At 38.0% G+C, this 22,867-nt stretch overlaps 1 protein-coding gene across 16 annotated transcripts in view; it reads right to left on the bottom strand.

Annotated features, from left to right (window-relative positions):
- Nucleotides 1–15,679: 15,679 nt before the first annotated feature.
- ELAVL2 (ELAV like RNA binding protein 2) overlaps nt 15,680–22,867 on the bottom strand; it is a 135,144-nt gene continuing 127,956 nt past the window's right edge. For 4 of the 16 annotated variants that reach the window (XM_015117606.3, XM_028834319.2, XM_015117605.3 and 1 more), the window contains exons 6-7: nt 19,020–19,058; nt 15,680–18,461 (exon numbers count right to left, since the gene is read on the bottom strand). In XM_015117606.3, the coding sequence (XP_014973092.1) occupies nt 18,131–18,461; nt 19,020–19,058 (370 nt within the window). In that variant the 3' untranslated portion in view covers nt 15,680–18,130. 16 annotated transcript variants of the gene reach the window in all.

Here is a 22,867-nt window from a genome sequence, read left to right as displayed (position 1 = left end):
ATCATTAGATGAGAACCAAACTATTAACACGCTTCATCCAGGTGGCGCTCAGCTCCACACAGCTTTCTGCTACAGTCAGCTTAGAAAGGATGAGTGGGGAGTGAAAGTAAAGGCGTACTTTACAGCGCTTTTTATGAAATGTTACAATCCTGAAATATTCCACTTAACTTCTCCAGGCTCTTTTAAATACACTTCTAACAAACTGGTAGGACGGGCATGAGAAAATATATGAGGCTCCGAGTCACCAGGAGCAACTGCAATCCTAGGTTCCGCCATTTACTAGCCTTTGTTACATACAGCAAGTCCTTCAGTGTCTCGAGATTCAGATTCTTACCTTCTCACCCCAATCCCAATGAGCATCTTAGCACTCGCCCTATCTATCTCACAAGATTCTGCAGATCAAATTAAAATGTATATTCAAAGCTTTACAACCCTGAAGTAGTCATCAGACATTTTCATTTTTAATGGTGGCATGGACTCAAATCTGTTTTACCCAGCTTTCAATAAAACAGGGTACACGATGAGAACAGGTTCCAGAGGCCAAGTTAAAACCTCAAATTTAAATCTTAGCTCTCCAAATAAATCTTGGAAATCTACTTACGCTCTTATTTCCTCAGCTGTAAGAGTGGAAGACACAACTCATTTGTAGAACTATGAGGTGTTGCACACAAGGCGAGGCTAACAATGGATACTAAATAAAACACTGGTTTTCTTCTTCTAATCTTGTGGTGCCTTCCAACTAAATCTTCTGTAATTATCCAATGGCTTTCTGGTATTATATCTAAAATATATATAATAAGCAATGCTCAAAATGAACACAAAACTTAAGATGGCTAACCTTTTCAATTCTTTTTTTTTTTTTTTTTTTTTTTTTTTTTTTTTTTTTTTTTTTTTTGAGGCGGAGTCTCGCTCTGTCGCCCAGGCTGGAGTGCAGTGGCGCGATCTCGGCTCACTGCAAGCTCCGCCTCCCGGGTTCCCGCCATTCTCCTGCCTCAGCCTCCCGAGTAGCTGGGACTACAGGCGCCGCCACCACGCCCGGCTAATTTTTTTTGTATTTTTAGTGGAGACGGGGTTTCATTGTGTTAGCCAGGATGGTCTCGATCTCCTGACCTCGTGATCCGCCCGTCTCGGCCTCCCAAAGTGCTGGGATTACAGGCTTGAGCCACCGCGCCCGGCCTCCTTTTCAATTCTTATATTGTTCCAAAAAGCACACCTTTATAAACTGAAACAAAAGAAATCTACAGGCAGTAAAGCTTTCAAAATCCTGACACGTGTCATACAGGAATGTCCTCTCTTAGCACTTACTTTATATTATCTATAAATGACTTACTTTTTATTAAAGGAGATAAGTGAAAATTAAGGACAAACGAACAAAACTTCACATACCCAGGCTTTACCCCAAACTCTAAAAAGTAGAGTTTGCTAAGGATTGCACCCACTACAAGTAATGAAACAACTTATTTCCCTTCTAGTAAGACGTATCAAGCACTTGATGCCAACCAGAGAAGATAAATAATGGTTTAAACATTATAGGAAAAAGATCCTTAGAAAAACTTACTTCTGGGGTATGTATAATTTTTCCTGTGTCACTGCTGTACTAAGATTTTACAACACAAACAAGAATACCTGTCAACTCAAAAGAATTTTCATTTTGACAAGAACACAAACATACCTACTGAAACCCATCCAATATCCAAATCCTCCTGTTTCCTCAGGCTTAGAGATTTAGCAGTCTTACAAGGGTGAGGGCCAGTACTTCCTGACCACACTGATCAACCGAACTGTTTGCAACCCTCAAATGTACCCCTGCTCTCAGTGTATAAACACATAAAAACACCTTAAGGCAAAGTAGGTGGCGGCCAAGCCTTGGCTGCTCAAGAACTGCCCTAAATCAGTTCAAAAAGGAAAAACCAAATGGTGATGTCAGCTGCTGCAGGGTTCTGATATGTGTTGGCTGTACCTGGCAAGAGGAATGATGAAGTCATCAAAGTTCTCAGAAGGAAGTGGAATTTAGAAAAGCAGAGATGTGCAATTTGTTTTTTCTTTTCCATGGACAAAGACAGCAAGGCCCCTAGCCAACCCATTAAATGGTTTACTGGAAATTGTTTGCATATTATTCCTCTGGCCTATTTATCTCTACATAGATTTTCACTTCTAGTAACCACAGAACAGTTTTTTCCATCAACCATAGTCCTTTGCAGAGTAACTTTTAACAAATAAATGTGGAACTACTGTAGATTCCACCTCCAGCCCTTGGTAAAAGTAACCAGAACTGGTTGTAAAGATCTGCTACAGTTTGAATGTCCCTTCCAAATCTCATGTTGAAACTCAAATGCCATTGTGACAATATAATAGGTAGAACCATTAGGGGGTGATTAGGCATTGACAGCTCTGCCCTCATGAATGAATGAATGCCATTATCACAAGAGTGAGTTCCGGATGAAAAGCAAGTTCAGCCTTCTCTGCTCTTGTTCTCACATTCTCTTGCCCTCTAGCTTTCCACCATGGGACGATGCAACAAGAAGGCCCTACCCATATGCTGGTGTCAAGCTCTTGGACTTCCTAGCTTCTGCAACCATGATACCAATACATTTCTGTTCATTGTAAGTTACCCAGTCTGTACATACCCAAAGGAATATAAACCATTCTATTATAAAGATGCACACACACATATATTCATTGCAGCATTATTCACAATAGTAAAGGCATGGAATCAACCCAATTGTTAATCAATGATAGACTGGATAAAGAAAAATGTAGTACATATACACCACAAAACACTATGCAGCCATAAAAAGGAATGAGATCATGTCCTTTGCAGGGACATGGATGGAACTGGAAGGCATTATCCTCAGCAAACTAATGCAAGAACAGAAAACTAAACATTGCACATTCTTACTTTTAAGTGGGAGCTGAGCCACGTGAACAAATACACACAGGGAGAGGAACAACACACACTGGGGCCTGTGTACCAAGAGGGAGAGTATCAGGAAAAATAGCTAATGCACGCTGGGGCTTAATACCTAGGTGATGGGTTGATAGGTGCAGCCAATCATCGTGGGACACGTTTACCTGTGTAACAAACCTGTACATCCTGGATATGTACCCCAGAGCTTAAAATAAAATTTAAAAAGAAGTTGCCCAGTCTGTGGTACTCAGTTATAGCAGCGTAAAATGGACTAAGACAAATCTTAAACTAATTGAGTTCAACCACCTAAACGACACTTGGGATATCCCAGCCCTGGGGGCCATCCAACCAATGCTGCAAGATGTCCAGGGAAAAGACAACTCCTAATGCATGTACCCCAGGCCTATGAAATCAAGTTTTGGGCCCAGGAATCTACGTATACATGTTTCAACAAGTCCTCTGGGTCAATCTTAAGAATGCTCAAGTTCAAGAAACACTGCCTCACATCACTTCTTCTCAAACTTTAATATGCGTATGGATCAACCTGGGACTTCTGGTAAGATGCAGATTATGACTCAGTAGTTTAGGGATAGAAGCCATTATACAATGAGTTTGCATTTCTAACAAGTTTCCAAAGGTATCAATGCTGCTGATCGACGAACCATACTTAGAACAGCGTCCGGTGCTCTTATTCTATGTACTATAATAATTTATTAGCAATCTTCTTTGGCAACCAGGATTATGTGATGTTGAAGGCGATACGGTGGTAATTGGACCACTATCTGAAATACTGCACATTTTATTTCAGGAAAGTCCATATCCTTCATGTTTATGCACTTCAATTTAGATAGCAAGTGCTACTATAAAATGTATTTGAATACTTTCAGGTATTATTTCACTCATATGATACTACTCAGTTTCTAAATCACAGCTTGGTACATAGAGGTCTGTGGTTCTAATCAAACAGAGTGCACAACATTAGTCAAATCAATCACTTTTCCTTTACCAGAGTTCCTTACCTGCCAAACAAAGGCATTTGCATCAACTAATCCACAAGGCTTATTACTCCTTAAGCGTACAACCGCATGCATGAACAACAGGAAAGAGCAAAAACAGAAATACCCACAACTGCTACCAAGATAATTTTCTACACACAAAAAGCAGTTAAGATCATTGCTTATCTTGCCACCAAAAGAACAAATGTTCCCTTGTCTCTGAAGGCAGAAAAATAAAGATTTTAATCAAAGATTTTAATCTGAACTGGGTTCCATTGAAGCTTGCAAGTTTTCTTACCTCTTGGAGGTTCACATACCACAAAACAAAACGGAAACAACGTGGGTTCTACTCCAAAAAGTTTGACCCTGACCATGCTTTAGTCAGGATACACGCTTTAGTCGTTTTTCGTTCACTTACCTAGAAACAGATAACTCATCTTTCCATCTTATTCTGTGATGATGAAAGAAGCTAAACCCTAACCCCTTATTCCATTAGGGGTTGCTTTGTCTTTCCAAACCTCAGGTTTTCCTATCTGTAAAATGGGGATAATATGTACCTTTCAGAATTATGAAAATTAGTAATTAGGTCATGGTCTACATTCAGCAAAGGAAAGCAATAATGACAAGACAGTTTTATATAAGAGTCTGACACTAAGTCAGAGAAATATCTGCCTAAGTACACCCAAGAATTCCACACGCGCATAACCTCCTGATATTGTTGTATGACTCTTAGGATTCAGCTTTGGTCTGTAAGTGGCATTAGTCAAGCTATCAACTCTAAGTAGAGGATATTCTACCACTAAGAGTAAATTCAAGCAAGTCAGGTTACTTTCTGGCTATTAACACCATAATATTTCCATCGAAAGAGGAGAGTTATGAAGTCTTGTATTTATAAGTGTACACTAAATACCACTCACCTGGTCTCCTAATAGAACACCAGACATTTCAACTTTTCTTTACATTTGTCTGATTTATACTGATACACAAACAACACACACACACACAGTTTATATATTGCCCAAGACAGAAGACATTATAATTAACTGTTTATATCACTAACTTTATATGAGAAACATTCACACTTAGAAGACGTTTTTATCCAAGGAGAACAGAAACAACACGTAGCAGTTTACTGAGTGTGTACACTTGCACTTTCTCTTGAAACACAGTAATTCCTTTTCCATACTTTTCCTGGGGTCACTGTTTTATAATTTGGGCATTATTTTCAACCCTGACATACCCTCGAAACAAGCGAATCCAAAATATTAAAAAAAAACAAAAACAAAAAACCCCACAACGAATATTATCAGCACTAATGTTCTGATAGAGAAAATAAATTTTAAAATGAGCCAGGTCTCACACCCTAACTGTGAGTACGTAGTAACTCCTCAGACTTCACTCTCACCTTTTATGTATCCTACATCCATTCTGAGTGCTCACTATGCTCAAGGAACTGAGGTGGATACAGAGGGAAAGAAACAACAAGCTGACCTGCAAGAAAGGTACTACTCTAAGGAATTTTCCAGTCTAGAAAGCTAAAACATGAGCTAAGTTATATATGTATTATAGACTTCCCCTCACACACACAAAAAGCCCAGCTAGACTTTTTTCTAAGTGATGTATTTTCAGCAGTAAAACCAAACCACCTCGCTTAAGGGTAAAATTCAAATATTTCTATCAAGGCCACCTACTACTGACCACTACTGTATACTGTGTTAAGACTGCAAGTTTTGAAGTCACACAATGAGTTGCAAATCTAGCTTAACAATTTGCTAATTGTAGTCCTTGGACAAGTTTTTAAACCTCTTTCAGTCTCATCTTATTCCTCTGTAAAATTGGATTAGGAGTATTGCCCTCATAATGTTAAGTGAGATAATGCACAGAAAATACTTAGCACAGTGCTTGACCCAAATCACTTAGTCAAATTTAAGTTTTCTGGGTGTCAACTGGTATAGAAACAGACAACCACAGGGTTCCTGGACCCTGAAGAGAACACAACAGAGGAGGAGGAGGAGGAGGAGGAATGAGCAGAGTAAGAACACCTCAGATTTCCTATACCCTTTCCAGCTAACTCCAACCACTACTGTGTCTCTAACTTGGCTGAAAAAGCCCTGTGTGTTATAAAACCTGTCTGGGACTTACCCTAGAGCCACTGAATCAGAATCCAGTTGTGTCTGAAGCATCTTTATTAATAAGCTCCAAATGTGAGTTATCATGCATACCTAAGTTTGAGAGCCACAGTGGAAGATAAAATGTTTTATAAGTGTTTCAATATATGTTGAGACATGATTCAGCTAAGATCTGATGTTTTACTTTGAGCCCAATACACCTGCCCAGTCTTCAAAACCTCGGGAGCATTGTCCAAACTTTCATTCAGAAGTCTTCCTAATGGAGTTCTTCCTGATTTACCTCCACTCCTTGCCCAGGGCTCCTGCTCACTGTGTGGGAAAGGAGAGCGTGACACAGAGGTGCCCTCACTGATCCCTCTGCTCAGAGGTCTGGTCAACCCCTCCATCCTCACTCACAGCTCCACACCCTTCTCATCTCACTTCCGTATCTCTGATGGGTCCTTAACTAATTTATTCAAGATGATGTTACCACACTGCTTTCAAATACATTTATAATCAAGTCTGAGTATGAAAAAACATTGTCTAATAGACACACTTCAATTCTGATTCTGGTGTCCTAGTATATATTGGCTTGGTTTCCAAACAGATAAAATATAAATTGTCTCAAAGAAACAAAAAAAATCCATCAATGATTCACACTATTGCAATTATTTAATCTTCATTAGAAGGAAAAAGGGAAGAAAGTCTTGCATTTGCTGAAACTTGTGTGTGGTCAATTCAAAACACAAATACTATAGGAGACTATAGTATTATTTAAAAATCGTTATCCAGAGAGATAAAAATATTCACAGAAAAAGTTTTATTAAAATTACTAGATAAATTACTAGATAAAATATACCAGCATTCATACCTCTCCAATTATATGAAAATTTCTATTGCAGGGAGGTGTGATTAAAGAACTACACTACTTGACTTAGTAACAGATCTAAGCTGGCTACTCAAACAGATTGCCATCTGGTCAATCAATTGCCATTTGAAAAGCTGCTCTAAAAATATCTTCATATAAGTGCCTAAATCTCATCAAAATGTAATGACTTCTAATTAATTTACGCTAGTTAGCAGGAAACAAACTTTCAATGTACACTTTAGATTCCCACTTATAATACAATTACCAAAACCCTCCAACATTCCCAAATTATTTCCCCAAAAAGAGACACAGTAACAGCTCCTGATTCCACTTACTATGAAGCCACTATGAACTAGTCCTACAATTAGGGCAATCTCTACCAGCCTTTTAAATGTAGGGGAGTCCATCAATTTACTTTAGCTACAGAATATACAAAATATGCATTTTCTTATTTCCACAAAATGGCAACAGTGCACAAAAGGAAGCAGCTGCTGCTATTTACCAACTCTTAAGTTTACGTACACTTCTGTAAAATGGGAACAATACAGAATTCTCTGCCTCACAGGTTGTGAGAATCAGAGGAGAAAACGTATGAAAAAGCCTATTGTTTCCCAGGGCCCAGCAAAGGGACCAAGTCTCCGGAGCCCTGACGCTAAGTGGTAACACACCAAAATATGGATTCATCTTCCACTCCACCTTCACTGGCCAAGCAGCTGCTAGGAATAAAGGCCACATCTCCCGATACCTGGCAAACAATTGCAGTATTGCCTCGCAAATCAACTGCTTCGCCGAGGTGCTCATGAGCGTATTTGGGGAGACGCTTCAAGAACAAGTTGAAGACTGTCTTTCTATGAGACTGGCGAGATCCCATGAAAGAAACCGGATGTCATGAAGACAGAAATGGTTCAGGTAGAGAAAACTGCTGCTGAGATTATTAGGAGGCTGGAGAAACAGGCGTAGAAACGCTTAAAAGGGGAAAAGAAATGCTAGCTGTGCTTGCTGTCGTGTCTTTGGAAAATAGCAGTAGAACTCCAGAGGAGTATGCAAAGATAAGTGTAAAACCCAAAAAGAAGAAAAAGCAAAAGCCCCAGGAGGCTCCTCAGGAGAATGGAATGAAAGATCCATCTAACTATTTCTCCAAACCTAATAAAAGGAAATCTTTTTCCAAGGAGAAATTGGTTAGTAGCCATCGAGAACAGACCCCTGGCAGCATCAGTCTTCCCAAGAGGAAGACATCTTCACCCAAGAAGGAAGCAGTTAGTGATCCCAAAGAGGCAGGCAACAGGAGGGTCGCTAAGAAAAAGAGGAAATTCTCCTTCAAAGAGGAAGGAGCCAGTCAGCAGTTGACCTGAAGAGGCTGCTGGCAGCAAGAGCAGCTCCAAGAGAAAGTTACATAAAGTACCCCAGGAAGATTAGAGCGCAAATGGACGTTCCCTGTCAGGCGGGGCACATCCTATCCCAAGGCAACATTTCCCATTCCCATTCCCCAATAAAAAATTCTCACACACGAAGCATATTGTGAATCCTAAGGCAGTATGATTATGGATATGCACAGAAATATACACTCCTTCACCAAAAGGATATTCATAGGCAGAAGTACAGACACTAGAAAAATACTGAAACAACTCCTTCATTTGAGCTGCTGTTTCTGAAGTGTCAGCCATTAAACTGGAGCCAAGATTCTCTAAGAAGATACTCTTTCCAAAAGACATAAATCAATGGGCACCAGATTGTATCTGTGAATCTCTTTCTCATGCGTGCACATGCAGATTATCTCACAAAAGCTCTAACAAGTCAAAAGCAGCAAACAAGAAGTAAACACAAAAGGAAAAATTCTTGAGAAAACAGCATAATGTTTTGAGATGAGTCACATCCAGGTTTGCATGAGGAGGATTCAGGAAAAGGAACACTACATGTTCTTTCTGCACATGCAGCCACAGCCATCCTGGCTTGCACAAAGCAGCAAGGTGTTTAAGTGACTCTGATCAACACAGCATGCTGATGATCCCATTGTACATTTGATTTGGCTCAGGATCGCCCAATCGAATTTGCTAACACAGTAGACTCCAGAAGAATCACCCATTAACAACAATCCAAATACAGAGTCTAAATGTGCATAAGGCCTTTTGTGATCTCCGCTGGAGCTTATAGTATCTAACAGCTGCAACTGTGACTGTTCTAGCTAATTGCTCTCAGCAACAAAAATAAACAATCGCTTCAGGAAGGAGACTGTATCCACCAAATATTAATGAATTTTTAAAGTCAGAAATCTCAAATCTTAGTTTAAAAATCTTGCTACTGCTAAAAAGTCTCAAACAGAGTTAAGGAGGCCCTGAAAGTCCTTATTTTGTAGTTAATCCGACCCTCCCACCCACCTAAACCCCTCCCCCACAGTAAAAAAAAAAAAAAAAAAAAAAAAAAAGGGAAAAGGAATGTGCCTTGCGTTTGGAAGAATTTAAGCAATCTGAGATATTTTAACTCATGTATAACTTTTTAACATATGGGGGAAAAGAGTCGCACTGATTGGAGCTATTTTTAAAGTGCAGCTCTACCATAAAAATAGACATTTACTCATAAGGATGCTTGAATAGAGAACAGGCCCAATCTACGTCTCATTGTTAAGAAAGGGGTGAAAAAAGGCTGTCGTGCTTTCTGGAGAGCCGTTTATGGTCCGCCTGTGATGTCATGACAGGATCCAGGTGCACTCTAACAAGCAGCTTTCAGTCTCATCAATTCCTTTAAAAGTGCTCTTCTACCATCAGCTACTTCTCTGAGCACAAGCAATAAGGAGCCAGTATTTACCCAGACCCTTGCAAGACAGAACATCACCGCAATCACAGACCCAGGAAGGAGGAGGAAAGATTACTCACCCACAATTGGGTTCATCTTCGTCCTCTCCTCCTGTCCCCATTAGGGAAGGAAGCATCTTCTTTTGCTAAGAAAAGAAAGGACAGAAGTAGTTATCAGTACCCTATGACATCTACTTGCCCTCTGTCCATAAAGAGAAAAAATAGCTTCATACTTCTCTCCCTATCCATGACCCTACTGCATAGCTGATGCTTGCAACCAAATTGCCCACCGAACACAGTGGCAAGTAGTCATTTAGGCATCACTACCCCAAACTGAGGTTTGGAGAGATCTTAGTGTCTGGACTTAATCTGTCTTTAGCCTTTTTAAAAGCTTGGAGACTCCGGCCCATAATCCCAGCACTTTGGGAAGCTGAGGCAGGTGGATCATGAGGTCAGGAGTTTGAGACCAGCCCGGCCAGCATGGTGAAACCCTGTCTCTATTAAAAATACAAAAAAAAAAAAAACTGGGCGTGGTGGCAAATGCCTATAATCCCAGCTATTCCGGAGGCTAAGGCAGGAGAATCGCTTGAACCCGGGAGGCAGAGGTTGCAGTGAGCAGAGATGGTGCCACTATACTCCAGCCTGGGCGATAGGGCGAGACTCCGTCTCACACACAAAAAAAAGCCTGGAGAAATACAGTTGTAACAGGAAACCACACAGAACTCCTGATTTTTATATCTCCCTGACATGTCAGCAACACTCAATATAACAAAAAACAGAAAACAGCTTTGACATGTCTTAAAAATCAGATATGTATTATTTTATGTCTCAAAAAATATTATCCATATACATAAAGAACACAATTAAAAATGCAAAAAAACTTTATTAAAGAAAAAAGCAAATCTGAATGTTTGAAAATGTTGTAGAAAGGATTAAAAATAAAGAGGCAGAAACAAAATGTACTAAAAAATGTTTTCTTTCCATGAAAGGACTGAGTAAATTTTGACTTGTATTTTTTTGTACTTTATACATTTGACACTGACTATGTTATTATTGACTGAAATTATTCTTAAGGGAGGTAAATGATATTGAGCACATCAAAAAATACTATATGCACTTACCTATGTCCAAATTCTAGATGCCATACATACCCTGAAGGATTTCAAAACTCTGATGTCATAAAAAGACACAGCTTATTAAAGTTAATTCAGCTTGTGTTTTAGTACTTTGATGGTAGGAAGGACAGAGTTCCAAGAGTGGGGAGTGCTGGGTTTAAGTGCCAGGTCTCAGGCTAGCAAACAATCTTGGAGAACCTTAACTTCTTTGGGTCTGGCTCATATATCTGCAAAATAAGGTGTGCTGAACAAGACCACTGAAACGTCTTCCAACTCAAAACCGGACGGAGAAATAGAACATAAATTACGTCTTCAGCCTAAATCTTACAACATAGTGACTGGTACAGAGCAGGCGCTTACGTACACTTAGTAAAAGGATGGAAATTTTTAAAAAGTATTTAAAACAGAGCTTCCCACACATAAGCTCTGGTGTGCTGCTAGGCCTAGAAGTGGTTGTACGTGTGTGGAGATAAAGGTTCTTCCCCCTTAGGAAAGGCACTCATGACATAAAAGAGCTTGGGAGGCACAACTTTTAAAATGTACTACTATTTCAGCAAAAAATAAAATAAATTTTCATTATTAGGATTAGGATAAGTTTCAGACTAAATTTACGAAAAGTTCTCACCACCTTTATGTAGGAAAGATCGAATGCTTGGCTTATCATCTGGTCCTCAGGCCATCTTAAGACAGAAAACATAAGTAGCAGTCTACTTATGCATTGTATGAATAGAAGACAGGTACTTCTTTAAGAGTAACTCCTGAAAAACAGAATACATTCAACAACACAGTTCTCTACATACAGACCACACACTGTAGCAACCATTCTTGAGAGATGAAATTTCTACTAAAGAACATTTAATACAGTAACAACTGCAATTTCTGGTTCAGCATTTATAGTAATATCTGCTTAACCTTTCTGATAGTAACTCAGGGTTTGTGTGTGTGTGAAAATATGCAGTATTTCTTGTAATTATTACTACCTAAAGCATAACAACATTTTTAAAGAAATAGATGATCGATAATATGGATGTAGAAGTACGGGGGTTTTCTTTCAACAAGGTGCTCAATGGTACTTCCTGATGGGCTGCTTTTTTCTTCAAGGTCCAAGGAATAAAGCACTGCATCTTCCGGATGCCTACACAGATTTATGGGTCATGACCTCCCTCCCCCATTCTCATGGTCAGCTGCTGCACCTTTGCCACACTGCAATCAAAAACCCGCAATCCAGATAACAAAGCTACCTTGCCAACTGTGTTTCATTCCAAACGGTGAGTCACCCTAAGAGTGGCTGCTGGTCTCATCATGTCTGCAAGAAAATCCACAGATGGGCGGGTGGCTTCTGAAGCATGCATTCAACAGGACGAGGAGGATTCTCAAAAGGAGCATACCATGAAAATCAGCATTAGAGATAGCATATGGCTATCGACAACCTGTAGGTCAAAGGGCCTTACAGGATTGAAAAAATCAGCAAGGTTCATCATTGAAATGGTTACTGAGTTTCCAAGCACCAAAAAACAAAACAACAAAACAAAAAACAACAACAAAAAGGCAACCTATCAAACTAAAACCTCATCTTACAAATATCTGAGAAATATTTGAATTTTAATTTTCTCTTGCCTTCGATGAAGGTGATGCTTGAGTGATACAGGTTAAGAAGAGTGTAAAATACATATCCAAGAAAGGAATGAATCAGGTACTGTCACGTAGAAATAGCATAAATCCTAATAAATGATCACTGTTATCATGTTAACAATAGAATTTGATAGGTATAATAGTGGGAGAAGCAGATCAGTATTCCTTTGCTGGAGATTCTGTTTTTGTTTGATCTTTTCACATATACTGACTGCCTGACACACCCCAAATAAATGTCTGTTTTAAAAGAGAGGAATGTCCCTAGCAAGTTCTATGGAACTCCCCAAACCACACATAATCTATCATGGCAAATAATTTTTAGTATTTCAGTAGAAATGGGCAAGAAAGCAAAAAGTTTTGCTGTTTCGGTATTTTTTAGACTTAACTAGTCAAGGGCACAAAAATGTCCAAGAACTCGTAAGTCTGCACTGAATATGACTTATTAATTCTCCAGAAATAATAGAAGTAGATAGAGGCTTGCCTATGTCTTTGATCACAGGGATCTCTTCTTGAATTGCTTCCCCTGGTATCTTTTAAAATCCCACCTACCCTTACTGACCCAGCTCAACTGCTGTCACTTTTGTGTGACTCAGCATTCCCATCCCAGGAACAACCGTCTCCCCGATTACACACAACATTAGGAGTCTCCCCTTCCTCCTCCTTTAACACACTTTGTGTACAACACTTTACTGCAGTTACTAGCAGATGTAATCTTCTAGAGCATGACAGGCTCCAAGAGAGCAGAAAGGCATGTCTTCCACACATTTATGTCTGCAGAAAGAGACAGTTTTATATATAAGGTTGCTATAAGGTACTTATTTGAAAAAAACACCTATGAGTGTTTTTGAGGCTAAGTATTAATGTACTCCTCCCCTACATCTTCAGTTACTTAAACTAAAAGTAATGTTAATAGTAAGTTTAAGATCCTAAGATAGTGGTCTTAAGGTAGGGTAAAACCCATCAATCATACTTTTAATATCCAGAGTACTTTACTATATTAGTACATTCAAAATGGTCACTCCATAGATTATGTTTAGAGAGAGCAAGACTATCCAGTCAGATACCTCACACCATCCAATTATTCAGATAGACAGTGTCTTATTGTGTATCAGTAGCTTCGCGTTTTTTAAAGAAAGGATCTGGACAACTTGAGTATGAGAGTATTCAAAGATTTGCAAAACTAAGTGATACCACTGTCAGACTGAAAATTAAACAATCAGCCAATAATTAGTCCAAGAAAGGGAAAGAAGCATCCATAAGAGGAGTAGAACAGGTTTTACTTTTGTGAGTTGTAACTGGATTTATAAAAACTACAGCAAACTAGCTTGACAGCTGCTCCTGGACTCTCACAGCACTTAGGACGTTGCAGTCATAACCTGCTGGCTTGTTTGTCCTCCCTTCTAGGTGGTATCCAAGAAGGTAAGAGCAGTATTTTGCTCACTTTTATAGACCCAGGGCACAGCAGATAGCTAACTATGTGTTGACCAACCAAAAAATCTGTTTATTTCTATGAGCCAGAATTCTAGAAAGGTTAATTTCAGTAAGGTCCATCCTATATCCACAGGATGCCTGTATTAGTGGTGTAAATATTCAATCTTTCCAACTTGAAGGGAAATGGGCCTACTTTTGGAAATTTTCAAAGGAAGAGTGTGAATACTACTAGAAGTAGAGAAATATGGACTATTAACTGCAATGACAGACTGCAAATGCTCTTCATCCAGTAATAAACTGTCATGATTTTATCAGTATTTGTTTGATCCCACTGTTTGAGGTGCCAGTATAATAGAGGCATAAAAAAGCTAAATGTTCCCCTTTTTTTATTCTACCCAGTAAAAGGTATATGGCATATTGCTCCATAAGTAGGTTAATAGGCCTAGGTACTACAATTTCAACAAACTTATTAAAAAACACATTTTCTTTGTTCTAGGTTAACGCTGTAAGCAAGTAGTTGTCAGTTTCCACTACAATTCATGTGTAAACCTCTTATAAAGAGTAGAAATCTTGAAATCTGTTTATCTTAAAAAACAGTAAGGTTAAATTGCTAATATTTTTCCTCAGATTAAAATAATGTAAAATGATGTGAACATTAAGAATTTCATGTTGGCCACTCTAACACTGAATTTCAATATTGTTCAGATAATTTCCAAGCACAGGTAAAAAAAAAAAAAAAAAAAAAAAAAAAAAGGAGAAAAACGAAGTTTCTCCTCAAACATACCAGTAGTTACTAAATCAACTTCCTTTGCTGAGAATTTTTCCGCTATCTGCTCAATTATAAAAGAACTGCTGACATGCAAACCAATCAAAATACTGATACAGCATGCAAGAGGAGAGAGGTGAGGGGAGGATGTTCCAACATCACAAAATTAGAGTATTAAATTCATATAATAAGAAAAGACTAATTGCATGTTGAAAAAAGAAAGTGTCTTGTCACTCAACTACGCTCTTGACTAGTAGGTTGTGAATTCAGGACAATTACTTTTAGAATGGCTTCTACCAAAAAAGCCAACAGATACAATAAAATTAAAATAATTCATTTAGTATACTTTGTTTAAAAAAAAGTGTTTCATTATTATACTCATTTGTCTGAAGTTCTATAGAAGTAGAATCCTTCCACAAAAGAACAGCAGGAAATCTTTTTTTCCTTCACAGATCTGTTAAGGGTGTGTACAAGAACTGAACTTGTATGCGAAACACAGGGTTGGCAGAGTTCACGGTTTGTAACCTGTGCAACACAGAACAACACTAATTTAATAGAAACTGAGTTTCTGATTTTAGGGAAGAATCTCTTGACAATCTAGCATGTGTGCAAAAAAGTTAACTTTTACACACCAACATTTAATCCCATGAGTGAATTAAAGATTGCCAGTGGAAGCTGAGTAAGCTACTTTCCTTCTATTTCGTTTTTAACTCATACAAATGTGTAAGGGTGATTATTTGTGCAAAAAGCTGAAGGTAGAATCCCAGCCATAAAATGGTGTTGATATCCAATTTCCCAAACTTTACAACTAGCAGATGAAAGTATGTTCTCCTGTGAGAATTACTCATTTAGTAATATTTGAAAACTAATCAGAAGGTGTCACTCAGTCCAAAAATTTTTTGTGTGTTCTACTTCAAATAACTTGCCTTTTGGAATTCTAAGAGGTAACACTGCTTTCCACTGAAACTCTGAGGGAACTTCTTTTAACTCAAGAGGGCAAGTCTGCATATTAGACTGAGCACAGGTGCGCCCGAATTGTGTATAAAGACCTACTCACCACACTGTTCTTTCCCTTCAACTTTGTTTATTGATGTACTGAACATGAAAAAGTACAAAGAATCCAAACACAAAAGAAAACATGTACAGCCTCTTAAATACTCAACAGAATATATTTTCTATTCCAACAGATGTGAATTAAGTCATACTGTACAACTTCAAATAAATACCAGCCTTACATTTTATTAAGTGCTCTGATAAACACTGTAAAGTGAAGCACAATTTGCATGCCCTCTCATCAATGCCTTGGTTTGCTACAGTAGTATAGGAAAGAAGCATGTAGCTGCTGTTTTCCCTTGAGGGAAACCTTATTATTTTTTTTTAAGTATATACATGTATTTTATTTTTTAGTGTTTTTTTTTTTTTTTTTTAAACGCAGAAGGTTAACTCTGACAATCTAAATGCACCTAAGGATATGAGAAAGTGCTAAGCCAATTGATTTCTGAATAGCATTGAGTGGGTCAGCATGAAAACTCGCTTATTCACTTTAGCACGCGCCTCACAGTATATGTACTGTACTATACTGAAAAATTTTATAACTACAATTTTAAATAATAAAAAATAAAACTCAAAGCAACCGCAAAGATAATGTACAACTATGTTATGCATAGCACATTGCCTGTTCTAAGGGGAAGCATGTGAGCATCTCAGTTTATACAAAAAGCAGGACGTAACTATATAGTTCTCAGTGCATCCTGATGAAGGCATTTTTGCCTTCAGCTTTTTTGAAAATTTATTATAAGCTAGATGCTAATCAGAAAATATTTTGTATTTTTTAAAATTTCTTTCATACATGGTAAAGACTTATTTTATTATTTCCCCAAATAGTGGTTTAAGCATCATACAAAGTTAAATTTCAATAGCATACAGATATTTATGATTTTTGTATGAAAAATGTAAGGAAATTTGTTCAAAACCTATGGTTATACTCATTTTTTTATACCACAAACATATTTATAAACGAAAATGTAGCATCACCATAAACAGCTGAAGCTAGACTATCTACAGACGAAATTAGCAACAAATCTGATGCACTGTAAATTCAAGTCCTCAGGACAACAAAAGTGATTAAGCAAGACCTCAAGTAACAATGTTAATGCCATTTACAAAGGAAAAAACTGATACAAAAACATTCAAAACCTGAACATCACTTGGCATGTAAGGGAAAAAAAATTAAATTAGCTGAAAGGTTCATAAACACAAGGTCTTATTTACATTACACAAAGCTCAGGTGTTAGCCTTGAACGTAACTTTCAAAATACCTTCAAATATATCCAACTCAGATCACTTTTGCTGATTTGCTGCAGTACAAATCATGTGCAACGTCTTTTTTCCTTAAGACAAAACAATTCTTCAAACAATACTGCAAGTACATCACTAAACACCATGAGCTCTATCTGAAGGGATTTCTTTAGGAAGAACAGATTTTTCCCCCATCTCTCGGTAATTTAAATTTCTTGCCTGCTCTTATATATTCTTTTGTAAATTTTTTTTATTTGTTTCAAAATCACAAATCAATGTGAGCCACCTATCATAATAACCAGGATGATCAGACGCTCCACTGGTGATTACAAAAATGAAACCAGCAGTGTTTCCCCCAATGATTCTACTCCTTTCATACAAAGATCTCAAAAGTATTTTCTACACCATAAATCTTTCTAAATTTTTCAACCGCTGCAAATTTCCTGGTAAATTTTAAAAGCTCACTAGGTGTCATATGAAGAGATTTCTCAAAGTATTCAAGTCAAAATATTTGTTCCAGGACCAGTAAAAAGTTTCTCCAAATTTTCTTTTTTATAAAAATAGATGCTTTTTTTAAACCCACATCAAAGAGGCTCTTATCTCTTTGGCAAGGTACTGCTTTACGAAAAGTTCTCCAGTATTCTTACAATAAGCGTTTATAATGTAGCCCCCCCTTCCCCAACCCAAATCATAATTACAAAATAAATACTGTTTTAAACTTCATAAATAAAAATGTAAACTTCAAAATACTTTTCTTAAACAGACATAACAGCAATGCTTTAAATGTAAACCAAACACAAAGCTAATCAGAAAACGGAAAAAAAGGGGGGAAAAAAAAGACACAACCAACTGAAGAATTACAACACAAAGCCTCAATATTTACTCACAGGTTCAAGGCAGTTATGTAAAAAGAAAAGAAATGTCTTCCCTTAGCTGAAACACTTTAAAAGGTCCACCTTCTTCAAAGAAGGCAATAGAATGCAATGTGACAGGTAAAAACCCTGTACCTCTTGTCCATATTCAAACATAAAAGATATTTAAGAAGTTTTAATTCAAATACTAGCAATAAAAAATCTCACATATTTCTTAGGATGCTAAGTAGTCGTTTTATCCCCATCTCAACACTGACTTACAAAGACATTTACTAATGTATAAAGTTTCTCTTAACTTGCCTTTGTTGTATAGTTTTCATATATAAATGGACTGAGGACAAGAGCTCATTAGGCTTTGTGCGTTTTGTTTGTCTTAAAGGAGACCTGCAGTACTCTGTCTCCCAGACGGTATCCATTGAGGCTAGCTATCGCCATGGCAGCCTCATCATAGTTTGTCATAGTCACAAATCCAAAACCTTTGCATTTATTGGTGTTAAAGTCACGGATGACCTTCACGTTGGTGACAGCTCCAAAAGGCCCAAACATTTGCCACAGGATACTCTCATCTGCATCAGGAGCCAGGTTGTACACAAATATACACCACCCTGTTCCAGGGTGCCCAGGGATATTAATTCCAGCCAAACTGGTCATTCCGTCAATGGTCATTGGAGAAAACCTACTAAACAGAATAGGAAACACACACATACACACAAAAAATGAAAACAGAGGTTGGTTATAGCAATGAACTTATACTTTTTCCATCCCCAATAATTTTAGTAATTCTCCTCCCCCAACAAATACATAAACCACTTGATGTTTTGACCAAGGTCTGTGTGTGGCTTTGCAGTGACATGCTAGACTACTGAGATATTAATAAGTTATAAAATGACCATTATTCACCATACTAAATATCATCCACAATAGCAAAGAAATATATTTAGAACTGGCTTCATGAATTAAGCAGGATTGGCAGGGGAAGGGATCAACACATATGTAAACATGCTATAACGTCATAACGCAATACGAAATAAATGATGGGTTTTTAAGACCAGGTGGCATCCAGTGGTATAAAAATTTCTTGAGTCAATTGTGTTTCCAAGAGCAGCTTTTCATTAGGTTGCACATGCAAAATAAAACCCAACAAAAACTTATGAGGGGTGTGAATAGCACTCCCAAAATCAAAGAAACCAATCAACTGTGGAAAGGGATTATGAGTATCATGAACCTCTATCATTACCTCTTTACTCCATAAGCCATATTGAGCAGATTGTCCAACCTGCAAAACACACATTTAGCAAACTTCAGTTTTTAATTTTTCCCCTTGATGTTCAAGAAAGCTGGGCTCATTACTGCCGTCTTCCGAGGGGATATTTGTACACTGATTATATGTGAAGTCTCAGAATGCTGGGTCTTTTTACATTCTTAAGCTAATGGGCACCAACTGCCACAGGACAGTTCTTCCAGTGAACGGTTTCTCTCTACAAGGGTCAGTACATGGGACACAGTAACAGTCATCTGAGGATACCTTTCAGAGAGGAAGTGCGAAAGCTCTGGGATAGTTAACTTTAGGGTTCTCATCAGGTAGGTTCAAAGTGATCAATGGACAGCTACATGTACTTTATACGACTTTTGATTTTCAAAACTCCTTTGGTCCCTGCAGATACCTAAGGCACACAGGGTTTAAGTGGCTTGCTCAAGACCACAGGGCTAGTAAATTATGGCATTGATATTCAAACTCTGCAGTTATAGAATTCCGTAAGTTTCCCTTTCATTTCCCAACTTTGAAGGACTTTCATCTCTTAGAATCAAGGAGGTATAATTACAGGTAGAAAAAAGCCTTATAGACAATCCGAGCTAACCCTCCCCCCATTTCTGAAATGTGCTCAGCTGAGGTCTAGAGAAGGAAAAAAGAAAAACCCACCACTCTTATGTGCAACAAAGCCAGGAGTTCAGATCCTGATCTGGATGCTGTATTCAAATTATGCTACAGAAAGTGTCGTCCTACTCAGTTTTCAAAAGCCAGGTAGGAAACAAAATAAGCCAACCTGAGCCTCACTTAAAAATGTTTAAAGAAAGTAAATAGGGGTGGGGTTGGGGGTGTCATTACTCTTTAAAACCTTCTACCTTTTTCTTATATCAAAAATTAGTTTTACAGCATTTGCTGCTTCTTTATCAGTTTCAAAACATCACTCTAATGTCCCAAAATTTCCACAATGCTTACCAATTAATTACGTGTTTTGAGGAGGTAGGCATAACTTAATACAATACATAGCCCACAACCACTCTCAACTGCTACAATGTTCAACACTCTCCAAAGACATCCCAGGGTTGTCCCTCCAGGACTGGGGATGGTGGGGAGAATTTTTTCTTTAACACCTGTGAAAGCTAAGTTTGAAAAAAGTCTCAACCTTATTGCCTAACCTGTGGCATCAAGTCATGCTAAAGTACACATGCAAAAGTAACTCCTTTTAGTTTTGTAAAAGCCAAAACACATCTCATCTGGTCTTTCAGAATGGAGAAAAATATAGTCTCCCCACATCCCTGCCCTCAATCTCCACTGAAAATTTTGTTTTGTAAAGATGAAAGGAACTGAGCTTATGCAAAGTGTAAGGAAACAGAACAGACCACAATGACAAAAGATCTTTGTGTGTGTGTGTGTGTCTGTGTGTGCCTTGACTTACCACCCTTTCATTGCACTACTGAGCACAAGCCAGGGTCACTGATAGTTTATAATAAATATATGATGACCAAAAAAAGACAATGAGGTTACCAAAAATATTGTCAACTTAGTCCAGAATGAAAACTACTAAGAGGATTGGTTGGATGACCTTGTTTGCACATAAGTAAAAATAGTATATATGTGGGGTTTTATTTTTTGCAGAGATGAGTATAGTCAAAGATGCCATGCCTTTATAGTCAAGAATAAGGGTCACCAATACCAGCAATAAAGACAAACACATTATTAGCATCACCAATCATAAAGTAACAACACAGTTTTATCAAATTGCTGGAATGATCAATACAGAATGCACTTGGCATATGGTACCTATAGAACAGAACAGCATATTGAGGTCTCCAACCAAAGTGCTAGAGGGCCAGAATGCAGAGGCACCTTATCAATTCACTCAAAAGTTACACCATCTATGCCCATTAATTGCATCCAGCTAGGGACAGGTCACGCTTTGCTACCACCCACTCAGCACACCAAGCACATGCCCAGAGACAGAATTTCCTAAATGAGTTTTCAGAATTTTCAAACAGGGTAGAAATCAAACTTGCCCCTGAAATGAATTACAGTCAGGCATCGTTTAACAATGGGGATATGTTCTGAAAATGTGTCACTGGGTGATCTCGTTGTTGTACGATCAGAGAATGTACGTATACAAACCTAGATGGTATAGACTACCACACGCCTAGCTATATGGTATAGGCTATGGCTCGTAGGCTACAAACCTGGATAACATGTTATTGTACTGAATACTGTAGGTAATTCTAACACAATGCTAAATATTGTGTATTTAACCATATCTAAACACAAAAAAGGTAATGCATTGCACAATGTTAGGATGACTATGATATCACTAGGCAATAGGAATGTTTTGCAGTCTACTATATTATGGGACCATGGTCATACATGTGATTGACTGAAACGTTGTTATGTGATGCCTGACTGCACACGCAATGAGGGAGAAACATTTCGTTTTCCATCCTCCATTTCCCCCACTTCCATCTCTGGCATTTCCAGACAGGAAGGCTGGAATTTTTATAACAGGATCTCTGAGGACCCTCCAAATTATGATAGGGCATCTTATTTACCCTATCTGTGAAGTCTTACATGATACCATGATCTTCACTGATTTCTTCACTTCTCTCTCATTTTAGAAAAAAAAATGGTCCTTGGAATTAAGCCAAGTTATCTACTCTAACATTTCTTTTCCTCCCATCACCAACGAGTGTAGGGAGAAACACGGAACCTAGAAAACAGGGCCCAGGCACTGCTGAAACGCCCCTGGCAGTATGCAGCTGGGCCCAGAAGTGTTTCCTAGCTTTCTCAGTGCCACACATTCATGTTTCCCATGGGAGCTCAGAAAAGGCAGCGGGTGCTCCACATGGACACCATTCACTCCAAATCTAGTAGCACTTGGCAAACTGTAACGCAGGCAGCTGTAAGAGAAAATGGTGCAGCAACTAAGACACAAGGACTACTACAAGCCCCTAGAAATATGTCTTTGCTGGGTCTGTCCACTGCTCAAGGACATCTTTTATTTATGGTCATTTATAAATGGAAGTCAATTTTTAAATGGAGAACAAGCTAGCTGCCTCCAGAGTTATCTCACAGAGGGGTGTGGATGATAATGTACTACATCATGGAAGGTTAATATTAAAGTATCCATTACATATATATTTAAAATATAATATAATATAAAATAAATATGTATTTAAAATAAAATATTTTTACTTATATTTAATAGATGCACTGAACCCAGTAACCCTCTCAGTCCTGTGTATCACCTGCCTCCCTGGTGGAAGACTGAGCAATCATCGAAGGGGAGAGGTGGCCAGTGGCACTCTCCTCTGCTCTTTAGCCCGAACAAAATCCATTTTACAAGTAACACAGTAAGCAGATATGGAGGATTAGTCTGGATGACCCGCTTTAATTAAAATAACCTTCATTTAAAGAAAAAGTAACTTAAAAAAAGATCACTACAAATAAAAATCAGAGTAAAGAATGGTACCAGTAAGGGAAATACAAGTAAATAAGAAAAGGGAGAGACGATTATTTCTCCTACTCTTAGTACAAGCTACATTATGAGGTTAGACACAAGATAATCCAACATGAATCACATGAAGTCAGATGAGAAATCTGAAATGATTTTATGGATCTTGCTTTAAAAGATATTTACTAAGATATTAGGTACATGGAAAATGAAGCCAAGCAGTATAGTAATGAGCAAGATATTTAATATATTTGTCCGTCTTTATCCTTTTTTATGTTTGATTAGAGTTTACAATTTAATGAATAGCACAAGTCCATGTACATATGTAGTTTATGAAAAAGGCACATAGGAGAGATATGTGTACAAA

Source organism: Macaca mulatta, chromosome 15 (genome assembly GCF_049350105.2).
Source record: "Macaca mulatta isolate MMU2019108-1 chromosome 15, T2T-MMU8v2.0, whole genome shotgun sequence".
NCBI classification, from domain to species: Eukaryota; Metazoa; Chordata; class Mammalia; order Primates; family Cercopithecidae; genus Macaca; species Macaca mulatta.
This window is presented reverse-complemented; position numbering and strand designations above follow the sequence as displayed.